This window comes from Pristis pectinata, chromosome 19, assembly GCF_009764475.1.
Source record: "Pristis pectinata isolate sPriPec2 chromosome 19, sPriPec2.1.pri, whole genome shotgun sequence".
In the NCBI taxonomy this organism is placed as follows: domain Eukaryota; kingdom Metazoa; phylum Chordata; class Chondrichthyes; order Rhinopristiformes; family Pristidae; genus Pristis; species Pristis pectinata.
In genome coordinates, this window is record NC_067423.1 from 25,406,409 (window position 1) to 25,432,914 (window position 26,506).

At 38.1% G+C, this 26,506-nt stretch overlaps 1 protein-coding gene across 1 annotated transcript; it reads right to left on the reverse strand.

Moving 5' to 3' along the window:
* Nucleotides 1-96: 96 nt before the first annotated feature.
* creld2 (cysteine-rich with EGF-like domains 2) lies at nucleotides 97-26,196 on the reverse strand. The gene is made up of 10 exons (XM_052033389.1): nucleotides 25,681-26,196; nucleotides 24,109-24,191; nucleotides 22,300-22,410; nucleotides 19,952-20,043; nucleotides 17,137-17,313; nucleotides 13,299-13,409; nucleotides 6,129-6,212; nucleotides 4,410-4,505; nucleotides 3,365-3,505; nucleotides 97-1,360 (listed from the first exon to the last, which is right to left on the reverse strand). The coding sequence occupies exons 1-10, from the start codon at nucleotides 25,801-25,803 to the stop codon at nucleotides 1,284-1,286; spliced, it is 1,095 nt and encodes a 364-aa protein (XP_051889349.1). The 5' UTR covers nucleotides 25,804-26,196; the 3' UTR covers nucleotides 97-1,283.
* Nucleotides 26,197-26,506: the final 310 nt, after the last annotated feature.

The window sequence follows — 26,506 nt, forward strand, 5'->3', positions numbered from 1 at the left end:
CATCCCTTTTAGGAAACAGACTTAAAGGAATTGTCCAGCAGAATGCTTTGATGGTACAATTGCAATGGAAGAATACACTATAAACAGACATCAAAAAGGTGTTAAAAAAAATGTGTATCAATGGTAAGGAAGAAAAATACAAGAATAAAATTTCAGTGAAAACTTGAGAATTTCACCATCTCAGAAGTTATTTTAAACCAAGAATTACAATACGCTACAATCCTCAACAGCTAATTCTGTACAGTTAAATAAAGCTATACAAAGTCAGCAGAAATTACCAATGTTTCAGTAATCATATTTTGCACTAATTTATATTTGCTGACCCATGTTTTTATATTTTTTGACCCATTTTAAATGTAGAATCAAAATCATAAATTTCTCAAACTCAGCACTCAAAAAACAAAAAAAGGCAGGTACATATACACATCAGTTCCAAATGGTGCATCTTCCCAATCAAATGCAAGATCCGACCAGAAGACTTTAAAAAAAAAATAGCCTTTAGTTTAGAAAACATGGCTGAAGTACAGAGAACAAGGCAAATATTCCTCCCCCGTTGTATGCAGTAGATATATGACGGCCTTTCAAATCTTGCACCTGAAGTTGATGTCCATGGAGTCCAAAAGGCATACATTAATACTTTAGGCAGTTACTGTGTACAACAAAGGATGCAATTCTAGATTAGATTACAGAGAATCTCACATGTGATAGATTTCTTTCTTAAACACTTATGAAGTCTAAAGACTGGGTAATGAACATTAACACCAAGGGGAAGAGAGATTGTGGGGATGATGTTTAAATTAAATTTGGTCATGTAATATAGTGCTAAAACCATTGTTTCCAAATTCATAAACAAAACTACTCTCCAACAAAGATATTAAATTCACATAAAAAAAATTATACCCAAACCAATGACAATTTAAACCTTTCAGATACAAGGCTCAGTATCACTACACAAAGATTGTGCCACATTGGAATAGTCAGCATTCCAGAGGTAATTACTAACATCTGTAGCATTACAAAATGCTTTCTTTTATTGACAAATTGTTCACATAAAATAGATATAAAGTGAAAGCAAGTATCAATGGCGTGTAGAAGTGAGCAGTGGGCATTTTGAATCAAGAAGTTTAAAATAGCAGGCCAGGAATGCATGGCTCTTCATGTAAACAAATCACACCAGCAACATGTGTAACTTGAAAAAACAAATCACTCCTGCATCTGGAAGGCTGTCCTTTTCAAAATATATGGAGATTTCTTGTACAAGAAAAAAAATGTCAAATTGTAGGTCAAAGGTCTTCATGAAGTGCATCATCTGCTAACACTTTAGGTTCAACAATTGTCTCTTCTACCTTCTCCACTTCAACTGCAGAAAATAAGAATAAAGAAAGTTATTGTAAGGAAATGCACCTTATCAATACAGCTTATGACCTGGGCTGGAAACAGATATATTCTGTGAAGTCATTGAAGGACATTTTAATTTTGTGCTATAGTGCAAAACAGCAGATGTCAAATGAGCAGACCACGTTACCTTCATTCCGATTTGATTTTAAAGTCAATAGAGATAAACAGTATCCCATGTATTTTCCTCAGAGGGCTGCTTTTAAATGCCATTTATAGCTATGCAAAGGTAATCATTTTCAGGTACAGTTAAATGCTTCTTTTCCCATCAATGCCAAGCCTATGGTAGCATGGCCAAAAATAGCATAAATGTGACTAAACTATTGGGGCTACACTCATGTACTTTCAGGGCAATCTTGTGCAATATGCTTGTTATGTACTAGCTGTAGGCAGGGCCTTGAATATCAGTCAGCATATATTTAGTATTAACAACAGTTTTCACTTTGCCAGCTGAAACAATCTTATAATGCACTCACAATTCAACTCCCCTCTTTTCCAAATTCATTATTTTATGGCGGTGAAACTAGTGCTGACAATGTGCTGTAAACACAGGAGACACAAGAGACTGCAGATGCTGCAATCTGGAGCAACACACAATCTGCTGGAGGAACTGCATCATCCGTGGGAGGAAAAAGTCCTCAGTCCACTGATTACATCAGAGTCCTGTCTCCCCTTCTCCTTTGGCCATCTCACCTCTCCACTCTCAGTCCTGATGCAGGGTTTCAACCCAAAACGTCAACAATTCCTTTCCTCCCACAGCTGCTGCTTGACCTGCTGAGTTCCTCCAGCAGATTGGTGCTGTAAACAGCATATTCGTAACTGATGTACCAGCCAAGTCTGCAGTTGTACAGACTGCCCAGCAGAAACTTTCTGGACAAAACCTTTCAGCTCCTCAATGGTAACAGGACCCACCATAAAATAAATTTCTCCACAGTCTGCCCACAAAAGTGTTGAGAAGAACCTGACAGCCAGTTAAGCCATACCTCAGCTGTCAACAACAGAATATTTCTGACCTTCGAAAACATTCAAACAGCAATTGAAAGACAAATCAAGCAATGAAAAATTATGTGAAATTACATATGAAACAGTTAATTACACAATGGACACTCTTTTCTTTTTAAACTACAAAATGCCTTAGACTCTTCCACAAGTTCCTCTCCAACAGAATCAATGAAGATGCTGTTTCTGCACCAGGTCCAAGCTGACACAAGTTGTTCACACACCTGCTGAGGCAATCTTCCACTGCAGGTCTTCATGGGGAGCTTAGTAGCAGAGTGCAGTCACAGAATCACTGCATCTGAACAACCCTGAATTTCCACATATGTAAATGCGGGCACAGAAGTCCCAAACACGCTGACAACTAGGAAGGTCATTTCTCTATTACATTTAGCCCATTGATCAGTTTTGCTGTTATTCCCTTTAGTATTGTAGTTAGAATTTTGGGTTATAACATTCCTGTTAAAAATGCCAAGAAGTTCCACGTGCACAACCTTGCACTTAAAATGAAAAGATTTCAGCCTTAGATTTAATGTCTCAGTGGTTGGAAAGTTTCATCTGAGTCTTAACCTCAAGTCTCTCCCACTAAGATGCCAGTGCATTATTGATACAATACAGAGCAAGTGCACTATAAATAAACTGAGTACGTATTAACCGGATCCGACACTGATGGGGTTCGGAAAGCCAAGTATATATCCAAGGATGGTCTACACCAAAATAGCTGAAAAGAACTTAAATGAGCCAATTACTTCCAATCATCTTAAAAGTTTTCCAGGCTTGAAGTCATTAACATTGTGACCGCATTTCAAGACTACTAATATTTTTTAATAGTGATAAGGATCATGTTGGCATTATATCATCTATGAAAAGTATTCTAGCTGTTTATTCTATTAAGTAGCATGCTCACATTGATTTGCAAGTTAGGTACAAGGCACCACCTGATGCGAGTGGAACTTAAAACCTATCAGCATACCTGATGTTTTTATTTCTACACAGACTCCATTGTGGTCTTCGTGGCCCTCTGTGCAGATACATTTAAAGCTGCCTTCAGTGTTAACACAGTCTTCATTTTCACGTATACACATTTTTTCAGACAGGCTGCATTCATTTATATCTAAACACAAGGAATTTGGGAAAAAATAACACTGTAATTTGCCTCAAACATTACTAAATTTTTTTTCTTAATCACACTATACTATCTGGGGCCCCGATTCCAAAATTAGTGTGGGATTACTGCCTCTTCCTTGCTCTACTTTGAAGGTGCCTGTTATTTTCTGTAGACCACACCAAGGTGCAGCATTGCTGTGAATTACTCAACAAGAACACAACTGAAACATATTGCACTTAGAATTAGATTTATTGAGGTTCGTATCTTGACAAAGCTTATTTGTTCAAAATGCCTCCCATTCCCATGAGAGGGATAAAAGTGCTCAGAAATTGTAGGGCAGCACATTCAATAGCATAGTCACCAGCCACAGTTTATCTGGGAATCTTGATTATGGCTAACTACATCCTGATTACCAAACCAAGAGTAAAAGTCAGTGAACACATGATTTCAACATTCATGCTTTGTACTTTTATCTTTTTGTACAATTATGGTAATATGGTACATTTTACAGTCTATACATTTAGGAATCTCAGAATAGGCTGAAGCTAGGAAGGAAAACATGCAGGAACTAGCAAGCTAAGCTTGGTGTAATATTGACTGTACTGAAATGGATCCTTGTCTGTGAAAAAAAATTCTGTTGATTCTGCCCATTGATTACTTTATTGGCCAGCAGGAGGTGAACATGGGTCATTCAATCTGCATTAATAAACTGTTTTTAACTAAAAAACACCCTCCATTAAACAACATGTTCAAGAAAATAACAATTAGTCCTCCATTGCTTTCCCCTCAATTTGCAAGATGCCTGTGAGAATTACTTTCCTAATCTTGATTCTAATAAGTTAAAAAAAATCAACGTCCATTACTCAAATCATTCAAATCTGATTTCACCAGCCATTAGCACATCACATACCTACACATTTTAACCCTTCCATTGTGTATCCAGTAGTGCAATTGATACAATTTTCTGGGCCTTCTCCAGTACAGGCATCACAGGCATTATGACAAGCTGAAGAGCGCAACAAAAAGTTAAACCAGTTAAAGATTATTACAATATATAAACATTATAAATATAACTCCTAGCAGTAGACCTACTTGTAGTGGAGCCTTTAAAAATGCCTTTGCAAGACACCAGTTATCACTATTCACAATTTTTAACTTCCTGCATTTTGCTTTAAGATACTCTTCCCAAATTAAAATGAAACCTATCTGATCAATTTATCCATAAATAGGAGTAAAGAGAGTAATAGGTAATTCAGAAGGCTAAGGCCATTTGAAGTCTATGCTTGTGCTTTGTAACAGAGATATTTAACCGGTTGCTCTAGGGTCATATGTGGTCCCAAGTCTTGGAAATCTAAACTTTGAGACATGCATTCTGCAGTAAGGTATATCCTTTTATTTTGTGAGGCTGAATGGTTAGAATCTACTGGAGTTGCATGTCTTTTCTCTGGCTTGTAGCTTGTACTATATTTTATGAAATCACATTAAAATGGCCATTATAGCAGATACCATGTAAAACCAAGTTACTTATAGAGATAAAGAGAACCCTTCCAGAATTCAGGGTCCATGTATGCACATATGAATACTTTAAGTACAATAGTTTGGGCAACATGCTTTCAAACACCACCAGTTCTCACTAGTTCCAAATCTTTCTATATATTAAGAGAAACTACATCTTTAGTTACTGTGTTAAAAAAAAGACAAGCCTAACCTGCAGATATATAGACATTTCTCTTCTCCCCTCCCCCCCACCTTTCTAATTTTCTGTCCTCTCCTAAAGAAAGGTGGCTCAGGTTTATGTGGCTATTCTTCGCAAGAAGCCTGAACAATTGGGACCAAGTCCACAGTTCACCTTCCCCACTTCCAAGATCCATGTGGTTTCATTTCCAGTATGGTTTAATGAGTGAAGAACATTGGACAATTAATCTAGAGATGTCCTGACCAAATGCAGCATCCTAATTTCTGTGTGACCTGGAACAACATGGCTCAGCAACTAACAGGTAGAAAAGGGTTCTTCGCATGGTGTCTTTCTTGGTTCCATGAACTCAAACATCAATTGGTGGAATGACTTTCAAAAGACTAAATGGTATTGTAAATTTTTTTTTAAAATGGATCTATCTCCCAACTGTAGCACTGAGACATTACTGTACAAGTACTGAGAAGTTTATAATGGTTTTAACTGTATGCAAATTTACAGCAATTAGATAAGCTGAAGGAACTGGAGAAAATGACCGATGTGCATTTATGCATTGAGGGGAAAAAAAATTTTAGACTCCTGAATTGGCTCCCTTAACTTTTCCAAATGCCTGGAATATTTTTAGGTGCAAGGGTCATTCTGAAACCAGCACAGAGAGGAGGCAGAAAGCATTTCTGGTGTCGGCTGTATTTTTCCCCCACCTCTGCCTCCAGTTTCCTCATGGCTTTCATTGTAGTTAGAAAGTAGTCATGTTGTCAGGGGCATAACTGGAATCCTGAAGGTACTTATGTCTCTAAATTTCAATACTGGAGGAGTGCAGGATGATAATGTTATAGGTACTAGCTACTTCCAGCATTACACTAGAGCCAAAATATAGTGCAAGTTATCAGAGCAAAAGTAACCAGACTTGTTTTGTGGCAAAGTAAATAGATGTACCTTCACAGGAATAGGACCCTTCTGTGTTTGAACAATACTCATGTTGCTTACATGGCAAGGTTTCTGCCGCACATTCATCGACATCTGCAACACAAATGGAAATATTAATATGTACAGCAGATATGATAGTAATTGAGCAGTAAAGGAAAATGCAGATGCTGGAAATCTGAAATAAAAAAAACAGAAAATGCTGGAAATACTCAGCAGGTTAGGCAGCATCTGTGGTCAGAGAAACAAATCAACATTTCAGTTGATGACCTTTCTTCATAACTGGGAAAATTTAGAAAACAGCCATATTTAAACTTGTGGAGAAGGGGGAGGGGTGGATTAAACAAAGGAAATGTCTGTGATAACATGAAGACCAGGAAAGGATGAATGACACAAGTTGGTGCCAACCCGGAGAGGATGCCAAAGGCTTGTTAATGGAAGTTCATCTAAAAGGAGGAGAGGTAAATGGGGGAGGGGGGGGGGGGGGGTAAACAAAAAGAGAATACTCAGATACAGAGCATAGCAGCAATCAACTCTGAAATAAAAAGGAATACTGGAAAATAGGTTTGGCAAAGTGCATCACATCACAACTGACCAGAGATTGAAAAGCCAAAAACTGCAGATGCTGGATATCTAAAACAGAAAATTCTGGAAGCCCTCAGCAGTACAGGCAACATCCACAGAAAGAGAAACAGAGATCATGTCCCTGATCGATGATCAGCCAACCCTGCAGCAGATTGGGTGACTGCTTTGCAAAACAATGCTGAGTTGTACAGCCCACAATCTTAGTATGTTTTCATTTTGAATCTCTTTTGTTTTCCCTCCATTTACACCTCTTCTAGATGGACCAACTGGCAGTAACAAACCTTTAGAACTACCCTCACATACAAGAGTAAATCAGTGTTACTCATCATTTTTGACTCCATCCTATGACAGACATTGTACTCTCCATTCCTCCCCCTTCTCTCCATGTTTGAAGGCACGCACTTCTAAAATTTTCCCATTCTAAATAAAGCTCAACAGCCTTAAACATTAACTTTTTGTTCTCTCTACAGATGTTGTTTGACCTGCTATCTCCAGCATTTTCTGAACTTTAAGACCAGGTACCAGAGTAACAGTGTCCAATCTAAAACTTGACAGAAAAGTCCACACTGGATAAAAGACTTGCAGGTAAATCACACATTTACTACAGGCTACTTTGCAGCAAATTATGGTGCCACAATAAATCTTTCTAACATGGTTGTGGGCATTTTAAGCACAATTCCTAACGGGTGCAAGCCCAATTGTGAACTCAGCTCATTGCCACTTTTTTTTAAAACCTTCCAAGGCTTATGCAGACCTTGCTAAAATTAATACTGGTGCAGAAAGCAAACTCTTGGAAGTCTATCCTTGAGGTCCAAGTATTGAATTCAGAGCTCTCCTTTCAATTTTACCCATACTATTACCAACTCAAGTGCACTGGACCCCAATTATATGTGCTCAAAGCTGAATTTATTTTACATCCCACTTTAACCAGCATAAAAGGAATTAAAATATTTCATTACTAAGCCCACAAAAGGTTTTCTCGGAGCTGTCCCTATGGCTGTGTGAAGTAGTGAAGAGCAAATGGAATATCAATATTGACCTTATACTCGACAAACTTTATTTGATTTCAATATTGCTTACGAGCAATTTTTCAGAAAACCTGTCCAATATTCCACACGAAAGAAACTTAATTAAACAAAAAGGTCACAGCATTGAAAGACAGGACTGGCAAACCAGGCAGTAATCAGGATAAAAACCGATGTCAGACAATGGTGATTTAATCCTTCTCTATTACAAGACTCAGGTTTCATCCAATTTATCAAAGAACAGATTTCATTTTTCTTTTTAACTAATTTTACTGAAAAAATTTCCAGTGGGATAATATGGGATACTTTTAAAGCATAAATCCATGGTCAAATTAGTTCATATTCTGCTGGTTTGAAAAAACGAACTAATAATGAAATACGTATATTGGTTGACAAGATTAAAGAAATTGATAAAAAATATTCTGATACTCTGAATCTGGAGCTTTTTAAAAAGAGAACAGAACTCCAATTACAACACAGTTTATTATTAACATCTTCAATTGAAAATCTACTACTTAAAAACAAAAGTCAATTTTATATACATGGTGACAAATCTGGTAAATTATTGGCCAACCAATTGAAAGCTACTTTATCTAAACGTCAGATTAATAAAATTCGTAAATATGATGATACCTACACGATAGATCCTGTTCAAATCAACAAATCCTTTCGAGAATTTTATTCTTCTTTATACCAATCAGAATCCCCTGAGGATCCTACACTAATGTATAAATTTTTTTAGAGATCTGAAGATTCCCCAACTATCTTTAAATGAACGTTCTACATTAGATGCTCCCATTTCGGAGGAAGAAATAAAAAAAGTAATATTTTCAATGAACTCGGGTAAAGCACCCGGCCCTGATGGATATACAGCTGGAATTTTTAAATCCTTTTCTGATATTCTTGTTCCCTGGTTAGCCAAAATTTTTAAAGATGCCCTATCAGTGGGTAAACTACCACAATCTTTCTATGAAGCAACTATTTCTTTAATTCTTAAAAAGGATAAAGATCCCACTGATTGTGCATCTTATAGACCTATTTCTTTATTAAATGTAGATTCAAAAATATTTTCCAAAATATTGGCCTTTAGACTGGAAAAGGTTCTCCCACAAATAATCTCCGAAGACCACACAGGATTTATTCAGAATCGTTATTCACATTTTAATATCAGGAGATTAATGAATATTATATATACCCCTCCATCCCAAATTCCAGAATGTGTTGTTTCACTAGATGCTGAAAAGGCATTTGACGGAGTCGAATGGGAATATCTATTCACTACACTTCAAAAGTTTAATTTTAGCCCTAAATTTATATCTGAGATTAAAATGATTTATTATACACCTATGGCTTCAATACTTACTAATAATCAAAGATCTCCTTTGTTTAGGTTTTTGAGGTACTAGACAAGGTTGCCTGTTAAGCCCTTTATTATTTGATATTGCTTTAGAACCCTTGGCTATTGCACTTCAGAACTCTTCAAATGTATGTGGCATTACTCACGGACAGATGATTCATAAGATATCTCTCTATGCAGATGACCTGTTACTTTATATTTCTAATCCGGACGAATCTATCCCCGCACTACTATCACTACTAGATCAGTTTAGTCTTTTTTCTGGCTATAGACCGAACTTTTTCCATTGAATATGTAAACCCCAATTTATAGCCAATTACCTTTTAGATTGGTAACTGACTATTTTATGTATTTAGGTGTTAAAATTACCAAGAAACACAAGGACTTACTTAAAGCTAATCTATTGCCTTTAATTGACCATGTTAAACAATTATTTACTAAGTGGTCTCCACTGTCTTTATCATTGGTAGGCCAAATTAATGCAATTAAGATGAATATTTTACCAAAATTTTTATATTTATTTCAAGCGATTCCAACTTTTGTCCCAAAATCTTTTTTTTGACACTATTGATTCTAAAATTATTTCATATATTTGGCAGAATAAAAGCCCAAGGTTAAGTAAGAAATATTTACAAAAACTAAAAAAAGGATGGTGGTTTGGCCTTGCCTAACTTTAGATTATACTATTGGGCAATTAATATCAGATATTTAATTTTTTGGATACAAAATTAAATGATGTAATTCAATGCCCCAAATGGGTATGCCTTGAGCACCAATCAGTTCTTGAATTTTCATTAGTTTCTATTTTAGGTGCTTCACTCCCTTTTGCACTTACCAAATTAAGTAAACATACGACTAACCCAATTGTTAAACATACAATACGAATATGGTTTCAATTTCGTAAATTTTTTGGATTGAATAAATTTAATTTGTGAAGTCCCATTCAATCTAATTTTCTCTTTCATCCATCCAGAGCTGACTCAGCTTTTTCCATATGGAAAAGGAAGGAAATAGTATGTTTTCGGGATCTATTCATTGATAACTGTTTTTCATCTTTTGATGAATTGCCTAATAAATATAATTTGCCTAGATCACACTTTTTTTTGATATTTGCAGATTAGAAATTTTTTAAAAACTACTATACCCTTTTTTCCGACACCTTACAAAATTGAAACTACGGAAAAAATTTTAGGTCTTAATCCTTATCAGAAAGGCTTGATAGCAATAATTTATGACTTAATTATGAAAATACATCTAGAATCATTAGACAAAATTAAGAACGAATGGGAAAGCAAACTCCAGACATCTATACCTATAGAGACTTGGAAGAAAATTCTTCATTTAGTCAATACATCTTCAATGTGTGACAGACACTCGTTGGTACAGTTTAAGGTAGTCCACAGGACCCATATGTCCAAAGATAAGTTAGCTCATTTTTATAACCATATAAATCCTATATGTGATAGATGTAAATCGAATGTGGCTTCTTTGACACATGTTTTGGTCCTGTCCTCTTTTGGAAAAATATTGGAAAGATATTTTTAACATTATTTCAAACATATTGAAGATTGATTTACAACCGCACCCTATCACTGCAATTTTTGGATTACCAAAGATTTATCTGCTTCTGCTAACCGTATGATTGCTTTTGTTACATTAATGGCCAAACAATCCATTTTGCTTAAATGGAAGGATCCGATACCCCCTACTACTTTTCAATGGTTTTCTCAAACTATATCATGTTTAAACTTGGAAAAAATTAGGAGTGGTACTGTCAATCCTTCGCTTAAATTTGAAGATATTTGGAGTCCATTTATTCAATATTTTCACATGATGTAGATCCCCTTTCAATAACTTTCCAACGTGGAGGAACTGAGCTGACGACATAATATTGCTCTGTTTCTACTAAGAAATTTTAGCCCAGTTTTTTTTTCTTTTTTTGTTGTTTGTTTTTTTATTTAGATTTTTTTTTTGTTTAGTTTATATTGTTTACAATTTTTCTTACTGATTCCGTTTTTTTAAATTTATATAAATCTTTTTCCTTTCTTTTATATTATATTCATTTACTAAGAGATTGTTGGATCTACAGTTTTTTAAAATATTTTATTGTTCTTTATGATTATCTATGCTATGATTGTTATCCTGATCTCTTTGTATTACATGTATAAATATTGATGCTATATATCAATCTGTATTAATTTGAAAACTAATAAAAAGATTGAAAAAGAAAGAAAGGATAAAAACCATGAAACAATATTCAATGTAATTATATCAGCATATGGACATAATGTACGTGTTGAGTGACTGGTGTCCAACAAAAGATCAGCAGTTGAACTATTGTTTATAACTCAAATACAAGTAGAATACACTGAACAGCTGCAAGTTAACTGCTCAATAAGAGCAGAAGGAAACAGTAGGAATGTGGCAAGATGTTTATCAAGTTATTTACACTGACTACATAATTAAGCTGATCGAGTATGATGAATAGGGGTATTTATTTCTTTGTATTTTTTTTAGTTAACTGTTAAATCAGAAACCATCTCCCATTACAGAAATCAAAACAAACACTCTTGTTAAGAGTCCAAGTCAAAAGACTGTCTGCTCAAAACTGAATGGAATGCCTCATCACAAACAATCCCAATTTAAACAAAATCAACAGTTTTGATGTCTCATTGAAGACTGTTGAGAAGAAGCATTCCGAAAGTCCACCTTCAAAAGGCAATGTTGGTGCTAATTAGACAGTGAGGGCCACACAAGTTTCAGATATTATCTTAAAAAAAGGGTCAAGTGACCCACAAGGACTTTGAACCAAACTAAGACCGAAATGTTTAAAAATCTTGTTCTATTGTTTAGATACAACAAATGAATGTTCAGTAGATGCCTTTGAAGATCTTGGAAACCATGCTTGCCTCAGTCAAATAAAAAGTAGTGGAAACGCCAGGTCAGGCAGCAACCATGGAATGATCAATAGAGTTAATGCTTCCATTCAAAGGCCCATTATCAAAACTGGAAAAATGGGAAAACAAATTATTTTTAAAGTTGCAGAGAGGTGAAGGATTGATAGGACAAAGGTAATATCTCCAATAAGATGAAGCCGTGATGATGCATTGTTTGAAAAGCTGTCTGGTTGATAGATTAAGAGGCTGTTGGAGAGAGAGGTTAAAAAAAAGTACATAAAAGTACATAAAAGTTGTGAAATACAGGAACTTTTAGTTCTCTGCCACAGCCGTGACCTGCCTTTCAGACCTTTTACATGCCCCTTTGCTTTTTTTCCCCCTCCAAGTATCCTTATTAATCAACCAGACTGTCTAGTAAATGACTTATTACCATGACAACCTTGGCCTCACCCTCAGAGATATTTCCAATGTTCTATCATCACTCTTCATTTTTCTGCAACTTTAAATTTAATTTTTGTTTTCTCACTTTTCCAATTCAGATGAAGGGTCTTCAAGCTAACCCCTTAACTATCCACAGATACACTGGCAAATCAGGTAGTATTTTGTGTTTTTATTTCAGATTACTAGCATCTGCAATTTTTTGATTTTTCAATTGCCCCAATATAAACGCTTAAAACTTTGAAGTATCTTGTGATTGGTGGTTGCTACATTAAGTAGTACAGTAGGGCACAATAACCAAATTGCAAGCATCTTATCACATGATGTGATTGTACCCATTCTTCATGTCAGTGAACTAATGAGACAGCATTTGGTATTTAACACAGCTCTACAGCCATCTGCTGACAGGAAAGTGGTAATGCAAGTATTTCCTAATCAAGTTTATATATACATTTATACCTTTGCAGCATTTCGAAGTAAATGAGGTCACTCAGTCAGGTACCAGTCATAATACTCCATGCCCCTATTAATGGCTGCTAGAAACTAATGACTGGGGGACGGGGCAGAAAAGAGAGAGAATTTATAGAACATTTTACTGAAATTTTAAGTACTCCTGTGTGAACCCATTAATCACAAAAGGACTGCTTGGAGACTTTAGAAACTCTCAGAACCTGGCAACAGGAAGAAAGTTTAGTGATCGAATGTTCTTGCTGTTCTTTGAATTTACAAATACACTCAATAGCAAAATAAGCTGCATCATCAGCATCGAAGAATTTCAGCAACTCGTAAGCTTAAGTGAATACTAGATTACAACTTATGAAAAGGAAGCAAGGAGAGGAATGCACCACAATGAACAGCACTGTAATACAATTCTGCTTACCAACACAGATGACTCCATCCTCATCAGTGACAGTTTCTACCCAGCCACTTGCACATTCACTGCAGTTGTGGTTTGATGGACCAGCGCACATTTTGCAGGCAGGATGACAGGCTGTGCAGAACAAAATATTTGTTATATAATTGATTGAAAGTCCATTCACTCTTTGGTGAAAAATTACTTGCTACTGTGGCATACCTCTCCATTACCTTGTTGGCTTGGATCTACAAAACTGTAGTACATGCAAGTTCAAAACTGTAGTACAATAGAAGGCTTTTTGGCCCATGTCTTTGTCCAAAACTATCTATTCTGATCTCATTCCTTGCCTTTTCCCTTACAGGCAATCTCAATGGCTAACTTATGGTAAAGTTTTTCAATTCCATAATTCTGGGTCACATCAAGCTTCCAATGCTAGTGGTAGTCCTTAGTTTATGAACGATTTCCCAAACAATCCTTCCCATTTGTTTTCTTACCAATTTTCAGAACTTCAGAAACTTCCATATCTATATAACTGGCTACCCCAGTGAAACAGCTCACTTAAACAAGGCTTAAACAAGTTTCATTCCTGGCAATACATGGGCACAAGGAGTATTCCATAAAGCCCCTTACATCTGCTCCATCATTCAATAAGATCATGGTCGATCTTGTGCTTTAAGGCTACTCTAGTGACCCATTCACAAATCACCTTGTTTCCTTTGTGTCAAAAAATCTATTCATCACAGCCTTGAGGATACTCTACAATTGAGAAGACACAATCTTCTGTAGTAGAGTTATAATATTCTACATAAAGAAACTTCTCATCTTCTTCTTGCACCGCCACTTTCTGAGAGCTCAATATATGTACATCAGATCCCTTTACCTCATTAAGGCACTATTTTTCTTACTAAAATTTACCAGCTTACACTTGGGCACACTCAATCCATTTGCTAACTACTGTGGGTTTTGAACATCTTCCTGTTTTTTTGTAGTTCTTCTATATTAATCATATCCCATTTGGTATTGTCTACAAATGTTGCAATTGTAACCTCTGATTTCAGACTCAAAGTTGCTTTATGTAAAAGAAGGAACATTGGTGCCAGCTCCAATCCTCTCTGCCTACACCCTTTAAAGAATATGGCCATCCACCTCAGTAAAGAGAGAGTTACACAGCATGGAAAGAGGCCCTTCGGCCCAACTCACCCATGCCAACCAAGGTTCCTTCCTGAGTTAGTCCCACTTGCCTGCATTTAGCCCACATCCTTTTAACCCTTTCCTATCCACAAACCTTCCAAATACTTTTTAAAACATTGTAACTGCCTCTATCTCTTCTAGTAGCTTGTTCCACATACCCACCACCCTCTTGTGAAAAACTTGCTCCTCAGGTCATCTTTAAAGATAAGATTTCTATATTAGTCACATGTACATCAAAACACACAGTGAAATGCATCTTTTTGAGTAGAGTGTTCTGGGGGCAGCCTGCAAGTGTCACCACGCTTCTGGCACCAACGTAGCATGTCCACAACTTCTTAACCTGTATGTCTTTGGAGTGTGGGAGGAAACCCACGCAGACACGAGGAGAACGTACAAACTCCTTACAGACAGCAGCCAGAATTGAACCTGGGTCGCTGGCGCCATAAAATGTTACGCTAACCGCTATACTACCGTGCCTGCCCAAAATCTTTCCCCTCTCACCGTAAACCCATGCCCTCTAGTGTTAGACTCCCCTATCTTGGGGAGAAGACTGGGACCATCCACCTCATCTCTGCCCCTCATGATTTTATGGTCACCCCTCAGCTTCCTTCACTCAAGGGAAAACAGTCCCAACCTATCCAGACTCATAACTCAAGCCCCCCCATCCCAGCAACATCTGTGGTAAAGCTTTCTGCACCCTCTCTAGCTTAAGCACATCCTTCCCACAGCTTGGCAACCATAATATTCCACCATTCTAAGTCAAAGTGGTGAATCTGTTTATAAAAATGGTGAACTTGTTTATAAGAATGGTAAGAGATTGAAATGTGCTGACATTCAGAGGGACCCTGGTGCTTGCCTACACAAAATCATTGGACATTAACGTGCGTTCAACAATCAATTAAGGTGGCATAATATATGTTGGCTTTTATTATGAGAGGATTACAGTACAAGAGGAGAGCTGCCTTGCTCCAATTACATAGAGCCCTGGTGAGACCACATCTAGTCTCTTTACTAAAGGAAGGATATGCTTGTGATAGAGGGTGTGCAATGAAGATTCCTGAATTGGCAGGGTTGTTGTTTGAGGAGGGAATAAGCAGACTGGGCCTACATGCTGGGCTTAAGCAAAATGAAAGGTTATTTTATTGAAATATGAAATTCTTAAGGAGCTTCAGAGATTAGATGTGGATTTGATGTTTCCCCGGCTCTGCCATCCAGAACCAAAGGTCACATCTCCAAAATGGCAAGTTCCCTGCATAGGGCAGACATGAGCAGAGAGTAGTGGATCTTTGGAATTCACAAGCAAAGAGGATGGTGGGGGCTTAGTCACCAAATACATTCAAGTCAGAGATCAATAGATTTTTTCTAACTTAAGGGAATAAAGTGATATGGAGTCAGTACCAGAAAATGGCACCAAGGTAAAAGATGAGTCATGATCATATTGCATGGAAGAGCGGGCATGAGGGACAGTATAGCTTTCTTTTGTTTTTATTTCTCACATTCTTAATCTCTACTGTCTTATGTTTTGCAAAGAGTTGCCATTTCCCGATTCCAGGACATCTGGCCTCAGGAATCAGTTCACTAAGACTTTGTGGAAATGCATTCTCATGGCTCCAATGTTAGAATCATATAGCACCTCATCCATGCTGTGATGCACACCTATATTAATCCCATTTTCCTGCATTAGGCTTGTATCTCTCTATGCCTTTCCCATCTATTAATCTGGCCAAATGCCTTTTTTGATTTCTTCATTTCCATATCACTACCCAAAGTCAACTAGAGGAAAATATTGCTGCAAGGTTACTGTATCGGATTGGGAATAGAGGTCTTGCGTATACAAGATTACCCAGTACTGGGTTTAAAAGTTATTTGACACACCAAAACTTAAAGCAATCGTACAACATTAGCATCAGGGCTGAATGTCTTAAGGCCTGCTGCTTTCACATTGGCCTATTCTGCACCAATTAAAAGCACCTCCCTGAAAGTACAATTTCTGGTCATATCCCCAGATCAGCAACGTTGTCTGAGCATCAAGTACAACAAGTGGACACTTTACATGTTGCATTAAGGCAGTTTGTTGATGCAGAGTTCAAAGACGTTTGTTCTGCCCCTGACCTTGCTATACTTGACCTGTTTGCTGCAGCCATCAGAGCACACGTATTTAATTTTTTCCCACAGTGACAATCTTCACTTAGAGAATCACACCAAAGGTGTCAAGGATATTAGGGACATGTAGTCACTTTAGAAATATAGATCCAATAATTTATTCCTTGGATTTCAAAAGTATCATTTTTTTTTAAACGTGGCTTTTAATTGAACTACAGTGGAAATATCACCTTCACAGGCAGTCATACACAAAAGAGAATTAATGGTTTTCCCTTTGAGAGTAGCAAGAATTCTCAACTACTTTTTGTATAAAATGCATGATTGCTGGTTAATATTCACCAAAGATACTCAGTTCCAAATATTTTGGGAAAGCTCATATCAATCAGACCATTCAACCAAGTAACTGGTCATGATCCCATTTCGGTACATGGGACCTCATTTTCTATGAATTGGCTGTGTTTATCTGTTTGATCAACTGGTAACGTATCAAAAAATGATTAGTTAGGAGGCAATTTGGGATAATCATTCAGAGAACACAAGAGAATTAAGTTTTAGCAAAGAACTTTACCTGTGCAGAGCGAATGGGTTTCATTCTGGAACTCACTGTAGTAGCCATCAGCACAGTCCAGACATTCTACTCCCTTGTACTCCTTCGTGCAGCTACATGAGCCATCACCTGTCCGTGTACCATCGCCATTGCAAGTACCATGCCCACTGCAGGGCCTATCCACTCCACCGGGACATCCTGAAATGATACAGCGTTATTGGACACAGGCTGTCACCTAGACAACATAATCACTGGACATACCTGCCCTAAATTTTAATCTCCACCAAAAAAAAAGTAATGGTGGGGATCCACAATCAGTGTGGCAATTATTTATGCAGACTTACAGAAGGATTAGTGGTAATGGATATGATTTCATCACTAACAAACATGCACACATGTAGCAACCACTATTAGGAATTTCAGTGAGAAACTCAGGTCACTGCCATTCACACTAATGTCAATTTAGTGGACTGCCATTGCTATCCTAACCAAAATCTGCTTCAACACACATAAGCGAATAGTTGTGATTTACGATTTATATTAGTGACCTGGAGGACTGGCAAACAGTTTGCCAATTACACAAAAACAGCTGGGAGGACATATTACAATGAGGATATTACATAGGACACTGCAACTGGACATAGGTAGGTTGACTGACTGGGCAAAAACTTTGCAAGTGGCATTTAAAGTGGGAAAGTGTGAGATTGTGCACTTGGGTAGGAGGAATTCAAAGGCAGACTACTAACTAAACAGAGACTGTACCTGAGTAAAATGCAGCAGAATCTTGGTGTACTTGTGCACAAATCACAAAATGTTAGCAGGCAAGTGCAGCAAGTAGTTAGGAAGGCAAATAGCATATTGGCCTTAATTGAAAGAGGGTTGAAGTTTAGAAATAGGGAAATATTGTTGCAATTGTACAGGGTAATAGTTAGGCCACACCTGGAGTACCGTGCATAATTTTGGAGTTTTATTTAAGGGAGGATATACTGGTATTAGAAACAGACGGAAAGAGATTCACTTGGCTAATTCCCAAGAGGGTTGACCTATCACAAACAGCTAAAAAAAAGTTAGATTTACATTCTCTGGAATTCAGGAGAATGAGGGATGCCCTTGGTGAAACAAACAAGATCCTTTTGGGGGGGGGGGGGGGGAAAACACATCACAAGGTAGATGTTGAGGTGCTTTCTCTAGCAGGAGAATCTCAAACAAGACGACATTGTTACAAGATTAGGAGGTGATCATCTAAAACTGAGGGTGGTAAATCTGGGAGTATTTAAAAAGGAGATACATTTTTGAAAGATTGTGGGATTGAGCGCCTTGTGGAACTGGGACAGAAATGGATGCCTAGGACAGATCATGTTGAATGGTGTGGCAGGCTTGAAGGGCCAAATGGTCTATTCCAGCTCCTATGTTCTTTATCACTCAGAACTGCAACAAACCAAGTTATCTCCCAAAAGATTAGGAAGGCTCACCCAAATCCTATCAAATGAGCATCAAGCATCTGAACAGCAAGAAGAAACACCCACTGAACTTGTAGCAATGAGCAGAAATCACTTATGTATCTGGGAAAAACTTTAGTTTACCAACATTTCTGCAATAGTAGCAGATATTATGGGAAAATGATTTCCATAGATTCACACCTAAGAAATTCCTCCTCATCTGCATGTTAACAGGCAATCCCTGATTTGTGTCCCATAGTTCTAGATAACCTCACTAGGAGAAACACCCTCTCAGCATCCACCCTGTCAATCTCCCTCAGAATCTTGTATGTTTCAATTATATCACTCAACTGGTCTATATCCTTTTGAGACTCCTCTATATCCTCCCCCATCCCCATTTACAATTCCACCCAGTTTTGTATCATCAACTTGGAAACGAGCATTTGGCCCCCTCAATTAAACGGTTGACAGAAATTGTGAATAGTTGGACCCAAACACTGATTTCTGTGCTACGCAAGTTGTCACATCCTGCCAACCTGAGAAAACTTAATTTATTCCCATTTTATTTCTGTCTGTTAACCAGTTCTCAATCCATGCCCATATAATAACCCCAATTTCATATGTTCAAACCTTGCTGATCAAACTTGCTGTGGGATCTTATCAAAAGCCTTCTAAAAGATCCAAGCATAAGATAAGATTTCTTTATTAGTCACATGTACATCGAAACACACAGCAAAATACACTTTTTTGCATAGAGTGTTCTGGGGGCAGCCCGCAAGTGTCGCCACACTTCCGGCGCCAACAGAGCGTACCCACAACTTCCTAACCGTACGTCTTTGGAATGTGGGAGGAAACCCACACAGACACGGGGAGAACGTACAAACTCCTTACAGACAGTGGCCGCAATTGAACCTGGGTTGCTGGCGCTGTAAGGCGTCACGCTAACCACTACACTACCGTCCCCTTATCTATTCCATTTGACATCCTCAAAGAACTCCAAAAGCTTAGCCAAATATGATTTTCCTTTCATAAATTCATGCTGCGTCTGTTCAATCCCATTTTCTTTTCTTGGTATTGTTCTTGCAAATATTAACTATTATGACTATTCTCCAACTACTTGAAATATACAGTTTTTACTCTGGTCTAGGAAGTGCTCTGTTTTGCATACATCTCAACATAATCAAAGGGGTCCTGACAAGGTTATTAAACAAGAAGTCTTCTAAACTACATGAAAGCAAGAGGATGGTACAAGTTAAACAAAAAAAAAATTAAATCTCTTGTCGAAATGGAAAAATCATGCAGATTTTTTTTTAAACATAGGGAAAAGTGTACACATTGTTATAATACTGTGCAACTCAATCATCACAAGGCACAGTTATACCACGTTCATTACATACCAACACAGTCTACACCAAAGCTCCCGGCTGGACAGCAAACTTTAATTGTGTCCACACACAACCAGTGGAAGAAATCAGAACGATCTTTCTGCCTATGATGAAAGAAAAAAAGTGCTTTGAATGCATGCGAATATCCAAGTTTGATTGAAACATCAACTGGTCATATTGACAGAATATTATATCTCAGGAACCATTCAGCACAACATAACAATGGCAATTTGCTCCAAAAAGCTGTTCAATCTACTCCATTCTTTCCAGTAGAGTTGCAAATGTTTCTGTTTTAACAGTAAGCATCATTCCTTTTCAAAAATTGTTTCACCATCCCTCCTTCCTCCCCCCTCCATTGCCAACTACAGTAAATGCAAAAAAAAAGTACACTTGCAAGAATCACTAGCCTTTCAGTGACAACAATGGGCAGGAATGAGCTGATGGCTAGCCAGCAATTCCAAGCATGCAGGTCAGCTCATCCCTGATTTCTGTGCCTGTGAATTGAAACACGTTAAGAATAAGCTCAGGTCAGATGCCAGCACATTCAGCCTCTTGCTCCACTGCTGGGCTCGGCATTGAATATGGTAGCTAACCTGGACTGAACAGTACAGGTCATGGTTTTAATTAATGAAGGAGACATTTAGAAAAAGTGAAAGTCATTTTTGATAACAGCAAGACTATCGGGGGGGGGGGGGGGGGGGAATGCGGTGGTGGGGTGGAATCTGTGGCAAGGCCTCAAGATCTGACACCGAGATTAAGTCACAGCTCATGGAGTGCTGTACTTCACAGAACAGCTGCAGCAAATAGGCTCCATGCTAGATTTGACCTATGGGATTGCAAAGAGGAAGTGCACCCAAGGGATAAAGTCATAGCGTAATACAGCACAGAATCAGGTCCTTTGTCCCAACTTGTCCATGCCAACCAAGATGCCCATCTAAGCTAGTCCACTTTGCCCTCATTTGGCCCATATCCCTCCAAACCTTTCCCATCCATGTACCTGTCCAACTGTCTTTTAGCATAGGGTGGGAGCAGGTGCTAGTGGTGGTGAATGCAAGGACTTGGCCAGATTGAGCATTTGACACTGAAGTTATGAATAGTCACTGGCCCCATCATTAGAACATAAAACCACTCAGAACTAATCCTGGACAAAAAAAAAAGCACTGTCTTTTATTAATGGAACATAACTCATGTTATTTTTTTAGTGACATTGGCCTAGAAGAATTAATTTGCTTTTGAACTGGTTGTGCAATGAGTTCTAATGTGGTATGGTTCATCATCTGGGATCTGGCTCACTTTGAATGTAGAGATTAAACTACAAATCTAAACATTGTTAATAAAAAGTGGCATAGTTCAGAACCACAAAGGATGACACTGGCAGCTTTGATTAAAATGAAATCAACAGTAAAAGGACAAGCAAGATCAGCCTGAAGTAAAGATTGACACTACTTGCTTGTATCTATGCTATGATAATCAACTAAGGAGATTACACTGTTCATTTGGTTTGAGCGATCAATCATTCCTACAGTAAACAACTCTGGTTGGGAAGTAACACACGAGGTGCTGGAGGAACTCAGCAGGTCAGGGAGCATTTATGCAGGGAAATGCACAGTCGATGTTTCGAGTTGAGACCCTTCATCTTGACAGTCCAGATGAAGGGTCTTGACACGAAAAGTCAACAGTTCATTTCCCTCCACAGATTGCTGCCCAACCTGTTGAGGCATCTGCAGTCTCATGTTTCTACCTGGCTGGGAAGTGACTGAAAGAGATGACAGGTTGAGAGGAGGTCAAGTTAGATGTAGCCTGAAGGAATATTTTGGTGAGCAAGCTTATTTTAGTAGAAGGTATCTTTCCAAGTCACATGTACATTGAAACACACAGTGAAATGCATCTCTTGCGTAGAGTGTTCTGGGGCAGCCCAGAAGTGTCTTCATGCTTCCAGCGCCAACAGAGCATGCCCACAACCCTAACCCATACGTCTCTGGAATGTGGGAGGCACCCAGAGGAAACCCACGCAGACTCGGGGAGAACATACAAACTCCTTACAGACAGCGGCAGGAATTGAACTTGGGTTGTGGGCGCTGTAATAGCGTTACGCCGATTCTCAGGTTCTGATAGGCATTTTTATAAAATGTTGATAATTAGAATAAGAAATGGTGGATATTCAGATGCAGAGTGGGCAAAACAGATAAATGCACTATTATAAACCAGGGAGAAAGGCAGGAACGAGTGAATACAAAGGAGTCACATCAAAGAGTGTGGAATCTGGGAAAGCAGAAGCTCATGGCAAATCCATTTATTCCTAGGTTTAGTCCCAGATTTAGTAAGAAAGATAAAGTGGAGCGAATCAGAAAGTCACTTACATCGTGAACCACCAATGCTCAATATGCTCTTCATGGGTTTCCACCATGAGATTACACTCAAATTCAGAATTCTCACACAGGGATTCCATGATTTCAACAAGACGAGTCTCACTAAATTTAAAAAAAAACACAAAATCCTGTTTTACTCATACAATTAAAAATGTGAGTCTAATTTTACCAAGCATCATTTCAAAATTCTTAATCTATATTGACATAATAACTAAATATGATTTACTTTTTACAATGTAATCACACTTTTAGTGGGCAAGCAGCAAGTCCTTTTGTTTATACGTCTTTTAATCTACAATAACTCAATTTGCTGTATTTCACTCAGTGGCATCTAGATAAATTCAACCCCCTCACAGAAACAATTGCCTTACATGAGAACAAATCAGAATGTACACAATAAATCGCTCTGGCGGGGAAACGTTTGCAGAGGTGATATTTTTGAAGCAATTCAGGGAGCAAGTTACCAATACTTTGTAGGCCAGGCAGCTATGGGTTTACAAGCATTAAGCCATCATTTATTACAATAATTATTGTTACCTAAAAGGGCAAACTTCTGTAACTCGCAACAGTACTTTTCACCCCAACATGCTGCCCTTTAGCTTACCTGTAGTCAGTCGATCACAAATCACTAACTACACCTCCTACTCTGATGTGAAGATCGTTACTACAAATTGCTGAATACTTGAGATGAACTGATATTTTGTTTGCTGAATGTTGATGAAGTGGGCACTATCCCTTCAGTTCTATTCAGCATCTCCATGCTCTAAGCCTGAATTCTCTCAGCCTCCCCAATATATATTTCAGGCTCAGAGTGAAGAGGAACCAGCAACTTCCTCAACTGCAAGTTCAGTTTTTAATCCTACTCATGTACTGTATTACTTAGACAGCTTTCTTCTTTTTTCAACTAAAAACCTTGGAAGTGTCTTTATCAAGTCTGAACTTGGGGTTGAGGAAATGCTAAATGAACACCTTTGCTCCAGGAGACATCTGTGATAAAATCATATCTTCAACTTTCACACTCTATAAACACCAATGTGTATCAGCACGCTAATCTTCAAAATTCTTATTCGTGTTTGCCCAGCATTCCAAGAATCAATCTGATGAACCTTCATTGTGCTCCCTCTACTGCAGGTATATTCTTCATTAGGTAGGAGAAATAGGTTGTGGTCTCCATATTTGATTAAGCATGTTTTAATAAAGTCACGAGGATAGTCCATGAGTCAAGTCTAGTAGGCACTGTACAAATGAAATTTCAGAAAACCTTTGATAAGTAAAAACATGAGGCACCTTAACAAGATAAATTCTTATCTTATCAGTAGAACCTAAATATACTGTTGTAGTACTTGGCTACCATGCCATAAAATCTCAGCCAAAACATTATATGCAATATAATGATGTGGTCTTAATGAAGGAGCTCAGCCAGCTCTTGACAGGACTGAGATCACAGCAAAAGGAGGGAAGGTGACTTTGTGGATAATACAAGTCTCACATGATTTCCTGAGCTGCTTTTGATCACTTGCTGGGGCAAGAGCATTACGCAAGAATAATTTTCCTCTTGTTGGGCTTCTCTCTAGGGTGATGATGGTGGTGGGGGAAGGGGAGTGAAGAGGGAACCAGTTGGGAGACCGGAAAAGGCTGGGATGTGCTATGTGTAGAAACTGCCTCATGCTCCAGGCATCAGGAGCATGGAGCAGGCTTATTAGATCAACTGCTCTTTTCCAGTCCCTCTGCTTTGAATGCTCGTAAGTGCTGCACAAGGATATTGCCTTGTAAAGGATTTATTACAAACTGCATACATACCTGATTTCATATTTCGACAAATATCTTTCTTCCCAATCTGTATTTCCACCACCAAAATTCTTTCTGGATGTATTTTCGATACCCTAATTTTGAAAAATCATTTTGAAAATTTTCAGTGATTTAGCCCTTGATATTTAACTTGCTGCATTAGATAGAACATAGTGCAAGAACTAATGATTATTATTGCTTTCTCATTTACCAAAACGAGTTGTTGATTGAATCGAATTCCTCAGTCAGACAACTTTGAAAGCTAATCTGGTCTGAAGAAATCCAGTGCAGGTTCAATACCTACACAAATTCCTAGATTTATGCTCCTAGAGAACTCTGGACTTGAGAAAAAAAACTATAGATTTATTTTTTCCCCCACTGCAAGGACATTTAAAAATGTAAATGTACATTAACCTGTCCAAGAATAGAGTCCAAAGATTGTGAAAAGATTGTATTTAAAGATGTTCATCCTCCTTCCATAGTTATATGCATTATGGGAAATATAAATATAGAGTATATGCTATTATAATTCAGTTATCATCAGGTATAATCACACAGTATGGCACATTTGCATTTCCTTCCCTTGAACTTATGCAACACTTCTTCTACAAAGACAAGTTTAAAGTGCTAAATAAAGTAATGTACACCACAACATCCAACCAGCTAAGATGCCTTAGGTATATAAATTTCACACAAAAGCATGATGAATTCAAATCTCATGCAATACAATAAAAATCATACTTTAAAAAGACAGAAAAATGTGCTTGTGTCAATTTAAAGTGGTATTGATTTTCTGACTGTTTGGCTCTTCGATGGCTATTCTACCACTGGACTGTAATGATATTAGCAGGCTAACTTTAGTTCCAACAAAAATTATCTATTTGCCCTGGATACACAATACTCAATGTTCTATCTTAAGCTATTCTACTTAAGCAAACTAGTTTCAAGATGAATTTACACATACCTATTGGCTAGTGTTATATTAGTGAATCCTTTATGAAGCAGACATGCATAATGTATTTTGGTGCTCAAAAGCTGTAGTGTTCAACATGTAAAATCTAACATCAGAAAAAGTTAGGAACTTAGGGAGATAAAAAGTGCATCACCGAGGACCCTCAGGCCCTTTCATTCAATATTTCGACTGAATTTACCTAGCTTGGTTCTTTACTCAACGAAAACACCCATCAATCTCACTGAAAGTTTTAAAAGATTTTGCCTCAACAGCATTTTGAGAAGTTCCAAATTCCCACTACCTTTTGTAAGAAGTGATTCTTATAATGCCCCTGAACATTCTACCTCTGTCCCCCACAGACTTCTGCACTGTCCATTAGACATGTGTTATATATGCGTGTCTTAACTGCAAGAATTTTCTGACACTAGTACATTTTTCCTTTGTTTATTTCTGCTGCTTCAGAATTCTCCTATTCCACGTTTAATAAGTCCAAAGGCTAACACGGGCTGTAAGTATCCAGTATTCAATTCAGGTAGGTCACTGATGGAGACATTCTCTCTACAAGGCCCACTCGCCCTGATGCTGACTAACTGCTCTGAAACTCAGAAGAGGATAATCGGATCAGTACTCACCTTTAAGAAGTTGCTCACTATTTTCTTGCAAGTAGGACACGACAACTTGTCATGGCTTGATGACGGACGGCATAACAGCAGCAATCCAACAAACACGAAGAAAGGGAGACCTTTACAATCCATTTTATGTATACAATGGAAATTTAAAAAACTTGGTTGAAAAGACGAATTCGTTAGGTATGCAAAATGCCAATGCAAGTTTCAGTGACAGTGTTTCATTACAGTGCAAACTCAAGGAGTACTTTAGCGTAAAACGTTAAGTTAGAGCTTCCTTTGCACTGATTTCCTAATGCAGTGCGAGAGTTGCAAGTCTTCTTGTAGAATGCCAATGGGTGCAGTGCTGAGTATGGGCCGGGTAGTGATGTACTGGGACTAGGTGCAGTCCCAGGGCACAGGCAGCACCGCTCCACTGACAGGTGGCCGTACCGTAGCTCCAGGTAGGTCCAAGCTCGTTACACCGCCGCCCGCAGGACAGGTACCGCCGGCCCACCGTGCGCTCGATCCCGGATATTCTCCGGGCCCCGCCTTCCCCACCGGACACCTTCCACACCCATTGGTCCACGTCGCTGTCCATCAATGCAGCCGCCAACCAGGGTTCGACACGCCGAGAGCGGTCGCTCACCCACGTGTAGCCCGGCGAACGCCACTGGATGGTGATCTCACGAATGTGTGTTGTACGCGGATAGAAATTAAATCAAAAATACAGCTCGGTGCATTAGTACCGGCGATGTAAAAACTGCGCATAAATGGAAACAAACATCATCTGCACATTAATGCAGAATAACAAAACTAAGGAGTTAATACAGGCAAACATCTTTGCATACAT

Bases quoted from the DNA above. Each gene is read 5' to 3' on its own strand.
- creld2 (XM_052033389.1), bottom strand. From the start codon at position 25,803: ATGGATTGTAAAGGTCTCCCTTTCTTCGTGTTTGTTGGATTGCTGCTG. The intron at 13,410-17,136 runs GTAAAGTTCTTT...TGTTCTGCACAG, and splicing joins AACCCATTCGCTCTGCACAG to CCTGTCATCCTGCCTGCAAA. The intron at 4,506-6,128 runs GTACATCTATTT...TGCGCTCTTCAG, and splicing joins AGGGTCCTATTCCTGTGAAG to CTTGTCATAATGCCTGTGAT.